We start from the raw sequence: 6,933 nt of genomic DNA on the forward strand, positions 1-6,933 counted from the left end.
AAAATAAATAAAGATGCATATTTTCTTTACTTTGTTTTTAATATTATTGTGAGAATCAACTTACTCTAGGATTTAGTCATGAAAAAAAATACTCACTCTAGCATTAACTCTTAAGTTATGTTAACTTGCTTAATAAATAATTTAATATGTAGACATTTAATAATTTTTTTATAATAATAATTTTTTGAATCTAATTGTTAAATATTGTCATATTATATTAACAATTATGGACGAATATAGATAAATTGGACATTCGTGATTTTTTTTCTTTCAAAATAACTGATATTAGTAGTTAATTTTTAATTTTCTTAGAAGGAAAATTGATCACATGACCTCTTAATTATCATTTTAATCTCTCTATATATATTCATTCCCCAAACTATTTTTTTTTACTCTCTATTAAACATTGTAACTATTTAATCTATTGCTGGACATTTCCTTTTATTTATTTTCTGTTGACAATATTTACTTTTAAATCTTAGAAAATGCATATTATCATACATTTAATAAAATTTATTTGTTGAAATTGAAAATCTAAATTTAGATTTAAAAAAACGTTGCAACTCCATTAAAAGTTACTAAGTTTGATCCACACTCTTTTTATATATAAAGGGGCTCTAAATAGAAACAAACAGTTATTTGGGTATAGTGGCTCCTAATGCATCACCCAACATCACGGTTTTAATTCAAGAGAGTCCAATTGAACGCATACTCATTTGTGTATCTATTCGATTCAATTCAATATTCAATAAAAATCGAGATGTGTGACCAACCCTAACCTTAATGACATGATTAAACTTTTCTGCTTTTCAAAACAAGATTATAAATAATTTTAATTGAGATGTCGACATGCAATTGCACTTTACGCTGAGTAGAGAAACTAACTTAGGATTGGCACTCAGAAAAATAAAGTTCGGTTGAGTGGCTTTCCTTTTGACATTTTTTTGTCATTTTTTGTATGTCATTTACCTCATTGGATGTTATGAAAAACAAAATCCTAAATCAGAACATAACTCGCTCTAAAAACAATATTCTTTAGCTTTAGTTTCGTTAATAACAGTTCACACACTAATGTAAAAACAAAACCAACAAATTATTTATTTCATTTTTTTTCTTCTAATTACACTCCATACATATCTAGTTACACCCCAAATTGACAATAAATATCATTTTTTTTTCTATGTTGAATTTTTTTACAGATGTAGTAGATATATAAATTATCTTAGTTCATTTACACTCAAGTAAAATGAATTCACATAAACTGACGAAAACAAAATTTATCTATACATCACTCATTTCTTTATAAAATGTTAATATAGTTACCAATCTACTAATTTACGTAGACTAAATTTAATTCACACATTATTTATTCAATTCCCTTATCATAGTTTAATTCCCGCACATATAAAACACACAAATTTAATTAATTATTCATGTAACATAATTTAATTCACATAAGTTCCATCTCAAAAAAAGAATTCATGTATGTTTAAACCGTTTGTTGTTAATTTAAGTATGTTTAATCTGTGTTTATTATTTGATTCACGTAGTTTTATTGTTTATTGATCAACTTATATCTAGTTGATGTACATAAATTTAATTTATTAGCATAATTTCGTACAAAAAAATCAAACACATAAAATTCACAAAAACATTTATTAAAAAAATTTATCTAAACAATGAAATACTAATTGAATAACTTGGAAGTCTTTCATCGAATTTGTCTACCCTCAATTGTGGTTTTAATGAAGAGGATAAACCATGAAGTTTTTTAACCTTCAATTAAGTTTTTTCTTTTAATATGATAATTTGGATATATATATATATAATAATCTTAAAAATATTTGAGGGGTGTAAATATTTTAAAAATATGTAGTTAGAAAAAAAATGTTTTACTTTTTAATTGTATTAAAAAATTTAGTTGTGGAATTGAGTGGGAGAATCTGATACTTTCCTCCTACGTAACATGGGAAGCAAATACCCGAACCCGATTACACCATCGGAAACCCGAATCGGATGGATCGGCATCGGCGTTATGGGCGGTGCCATGGCCTCACGCCTCATCACCGCCGGCTACACTCTCACTTTCTACGCTCGCAACCCAACCCATCCAAACTCCCTTTCCCTCCAATCTCAAGGCGCCAAACTCGCCGATTCACCTTCCCATCTTGCTAACTTAACCGACGTCGTTTTCACCATGCTAGGTCATCCCTCCGACGTTAAATCAATCCTCCTCGACAAAAACGGCGTCGTTTCATCTCTAAACCCTAACACCGTAACCGTCGATACAACGAGTTCACATCCAGATCTCGCTAAAGAAATCGCCGCCGCAGCGAGAACCAAAGACGCTTGGTCTATCGACGCTCCTGTCTCCGGCGGCGACATCGGAGCAAGAGAAGGAAAACTAGCTATCTTCGCCGCCGGAGAAGCCTCGGTAGTAGAATGGCTACAACCGTTGTTTAGAATAATGGGAAAAGCGACCTACATGGGACCCGCAGGGTGTGGACAGAGCTGCAAGATAGCGAATCAGATAACGATCGGAGCGAATTTGATTGGAATTAGCGAAGGGTTAGTGTTTGCGAAAAAAGCTGGGATTGATTTGGAGCAATTTGTTGGTGCAATTAGGAACGGTGCGGCGTCTTCGAAAGCCTTGGAGTTGTTTGGGGAGAGGATAATAAAGAGGGATTTTAGGCCTGGTGGTTTTGCTGAGTATCAAGTGAAGGATTTGGGAATGGGTGTGAATTTTATTGAAGATGGTGGTGATGGTAATGTTGTTGTTTTGCCTGGTGCTTCCTTGGCTAAACAGATTTTTACTGGAATGGTTGCTAATGGGGATGGAAAACTTGGTACTCAAGGTGTTATCTCTGTTATTGATAGGATTAATGGAAATTAAATTTCATCACAATTTAATATTGGTAAAGTATGTGTATAGTAATAACTCATGTTAAATTTACTTGATGAAGTGATGATAAGTAATGCCTAGTTATGCAAACTGTAAAATTAATTGATTTTTCTAGGTTGAAGTAAGTGTGGTTTGTAAGATTCATTGGCCTTATGGGGTTGTGTTGTTGTTATCTTATCTAAAAGTTTGTTAATATTAAATCATCAATCTTGAAGGGAGTGTTTGGGGATATTTTTATCAAGTTGAAGAATGATAAATGAAGGGTGGACTGGACTATATTGTAAAAACAGTGCAGGTCTCACTGCATTTGCTTTAATCTGTTTACAATTTAATGTTGTTGATTGAATTTGCGGACAGCAAGGTGTGTTTTCAGAATGGAGACGGCGATGGAATCAATGATAAGGCAGGCAAAATGATATCTGCGGGAATTTTCGGGAAGACCGAAGACATCGGCAGGTGATAACGCGATGCAGCTGCTGCATAATTATAGAGGTGCAGGTTTTTATGGGGTTTTTGGCTGCTGATGTGCAGGTTGTTTTAAGGGAGAGGGTTGCACTTACATGTGTGCTACTGCTAAATACTATTTTTGTCCGGTTGTTTTAAGGGAGTGGAACGGTTAAGGAGCATGAGACATGAAAGGATAGATGGATGGCATGGTGTAAAACCAAAAACTGGGTATTGGTGTGAAATGAATAATAGATTAATTTTCTGGTGCAAAAGGAACTTATAACTATAGGTGCATTGGTTATAATCATGTAATGCCATGACTTGACATCTTTGTTGGGGAGGCTGGGCTTTAGGGCATGTACTTTTTTCTTTCTTTCTGGCTTCATCATTTGGTGTAGGCTTGGATTTGCTAGTTGGTGTAATAGATAATTGGTGAATGATGGATGGATACAGTGTTGGTGTTGTTCTGCATAATGTAGAATTGCTGTCTGATGTTGTATGTATGGCATAACTAAACTATACATTGTGCCTTGTGTTATGCTTTATTTATTAATTAATATAATTAAATTTTGCTTCATATTGATCATATGGATTTGGCAGTTGGCATGGGAACAATATGAAGTTTAAACACACGATGAAATTTTACCTACCATTCAACATGATTTCGAAATTTATTTAGTTATTTGAATTTACTCGAAAATCAGTAAGAAAGCCTAAGTATGCAATACTGATCATATAGTGTTTTAAGATATGTGTACTTCAAATTTTAAGATGCTTCTATTTGTATGTCTTTTTTTGTTGTTCTTTCAAAATTTCAAGCTGAATTTTCCAATCAAGATACATATTGCTTATGTGTATTCTCAAATGAAAAGGATTCATCTAATTTGAGATAACTAACTTATGGTGGATCACTCCATTTATATTAATTTCTTTTTACCTGCAACACCTCTTATTCAAGAGCTACAATAATGTACAAATTAAATAGCACAAAACATGCAACAATCAGAGAGAGAGAAACATTAACATCAGAACAGGTTTGAAAAAAAAAATTATTTGGATTGAATGAACTCATCATAATAAACATTCTAACTATTCCTTATACATTCAATCTCTAAGCATGTGTTTGGACAAGCTTGCAATCTCAACTCCCACAAATTAGATTAATTAAGTTGCCTCAAGCTTGCATCCATAATCTCACCTCTACATGGTTGGTCTTTCTCTAAGTTCCCAATAAATTTTTCAAAATTCATATAGTATTAGAATATTAAAAAATTGATAATGAAGAGAGTCAACTATAAAGAGACATCAACCTCCAAAAAAGACACCAAAGGTAACAAAAGGAATAATTAGTTACGTTAAAATGGATAATGGCAGTAAGAGATGAGTTTTTATCTAATTGGTCAAAGATAATATAATTGATTCCTCTAATGGATCAAAGATACAATGTGATATGGCTCTTTCCAACAAACAAATGTTGAATTCTTCATAACTTAAAAATCTATCCAAAAATTGTATCGACATCTTCCTGACGTTGAATGACAGTTGATAGAGATAACTTACTTCAACAAAGGATTCCATCAATCCGGTCATATTATTAACTTAAATAAATGGTAAATTTTTAACCACTAAGCCACCTCAACATAATTTTTGTTATGTTAAACCAACGTTTTAGTCTTTTTAGTCTTTGAAATGAGGGACAGACATTATCAAAACTTCATAATAATAGTCAATTTAGTCTTTAAAGTCATATTAGTCACATACTATTTTGACAATAAGTTGTTTCTTTAAGAAATTTGTATGGTAATAAAATAACGTCTCGTTCTTTTATAGACGAAAATAGTGGTTTACTTATTTTTGTCACATATCCATGTCAAACCAGCCTTTTGAAAATTAAAATTTATTAAAAGACTAAAAGTACGGAAATATCAAATTACATTGATATAATTAAAAAAAATTATTTTATATAGATTAAAATCAGAATTTGTAAGCCCAATTAATCTTTAAATAAACTAATAGTATAATTAAACCAGCCAATGAAAATATATGCTTTTTGCACTACACATTAAGAGAAAATGCACCATATGTTAATTAGTTGAAATAAGTTTCATTACACATCCAAAGTGACACCAAAAAGTTGAATCATTACAAAATAAAATTAAATATATTTTGTCTCTATAAAATTTTAACTTTTAAATTTTAGTTCATATAATAAATAAGAATAAAACTTTTAGAATATAAATAAGTTTATTAAATTAACATAATCAATTCACCTTAAGCCTCTGTACATATTGGGGTTTTAAATTCTAAAGTAATAAATTCAAGTAAAAAAAAAGTTTCAATTTTTTTAAATATAAATTCATTTATCAAATTAACATAATCAATTTCATGTAATATTTATTTTTTTAGTTGATAAAAAATTAGACCACTTTAATATTTTTCAAGACAATAGTATTTTTAAATAGATTTTCGATTTAAATATGCAATTAGTCTGTGTAGAATGCAAAATATTTGATTTTAGTCTCTACAAAATAAAAAGTTTGATTAAGTCATTGAAAAAATGCAAACATTATCGTTTTAGTCCTTAATGCTTCAAACTGTTAGTTTTTTAACGGTTGAATAATTAATTGCTTAAGGTTTAAATATACAATTAGTCATACAAAATACAAAAAAATTGGTTTTATTTCATGCAAGATACAAAAATTTCATTTTAATCCCTACAAATAATTCATATTGTATTTTTTTTTCTTCATCAATTAAATCAAGTAATAGCGGTATCAAATAAACTAATGGAAATATATGTTTTTCACCACACTTTAAGAGAAAATGCAGCATACAATAACTAGTTGTTTAGGTGGAAGAATATGATTCAATTTTAGCCTTTATAAAAAACTTCAATGTTTAGTTGATACAAAATTATTCAATAAATAATTTTTGTCTCATTTGCAACGAAACATGTTGAATTGTCCTTCAACTTTAAAATTTTAAATGTTTTTCTACAAATGTTTAAAATATTATAAAAAATTCCTCCACAAGATTCAAAAAATTTTGAACGTAAAGAACTCAAGATAAAAGTAACAATTAGATATGAAATTTAGAGTTTATTTTTTACAAATAAATTTTATTGTAAACATATTTACATACATTAATTCAAACATATATGTGCATGCATGATAATTTTGAAATTAACCTTAAGCCTCTATACATATTGGGATTTTAAAATTGTAAGTTTTAGACGAACTTTCTTATTTTTCTTGGTTAGGATTCATCTTGTGACTAAATCAATATTTAAGGTGGAATGATTTTTTATTTTTTAAATATAGTAATGGATGGTCCACTTTTAACTAAAGGTGTGATGATACCAATATTAATGCACCGATTTTGTAGTACGATGTGTTTGATAAAAGTAGTTTTAAGATATATAATCACATAAGAAATTTGTGTTTGACATCTTTCACTCGTTCTTAAAAAAAATATCTGTTCACCTAATTTTATATTTTGATACAAAATTAATATAAAATTTAGATTTTTGTGTTTTAATATTTTTGTTTTGCTTTTACATTGCAAGGACTTTAGTTGAAAATCAA

General features: G+C 29.4%; 1 protein-coding gene across 1 annotated transcript; it reads left to right on the top strand.

Annotated features, from left to right (window-relative positions):
* Positions 1 to 1,893: 1,893 nt before the first annotated feature.
* Positions 1,894 to 3,926, top strand: LOC101515782 (probable 3-hydroxyisobutyrate dehydrogenase-like 3, mitochondrial). The gene has a single exon (XM_004504125.4). The coding sequence runs from the start codon at positions 1,967 to 1,969 to the stop codon at positions 2,891 to 2,893; it is 927 nt and encodes a 308-aa protein (XP_004504182.1). The 5' UTR covers positions 1,894 to 1,966; the 3' UTR covers positions 2,894 to 3,926.
* Positions 3,927 to 6,933: the final 3,007 nt, after the last annotated feature.

Source organism: Cicer arietinum, chromosome 6 (genome assembly GCF_000331145.2).
Source record: "Cicer arietinum cultivar CDC Frontier isolate Library 1 chromosome 6, Cicar.CDCFrontier_v2.0, whole genome shotgun sequence".
NCBI classification, from domain to species: domain Eukaryota; kingdom Viridiplantae; phylum Streptophyta; class Magnoliopsida; order Fabales; family Fabaceae; genus Cicer; species Cicer arietinum.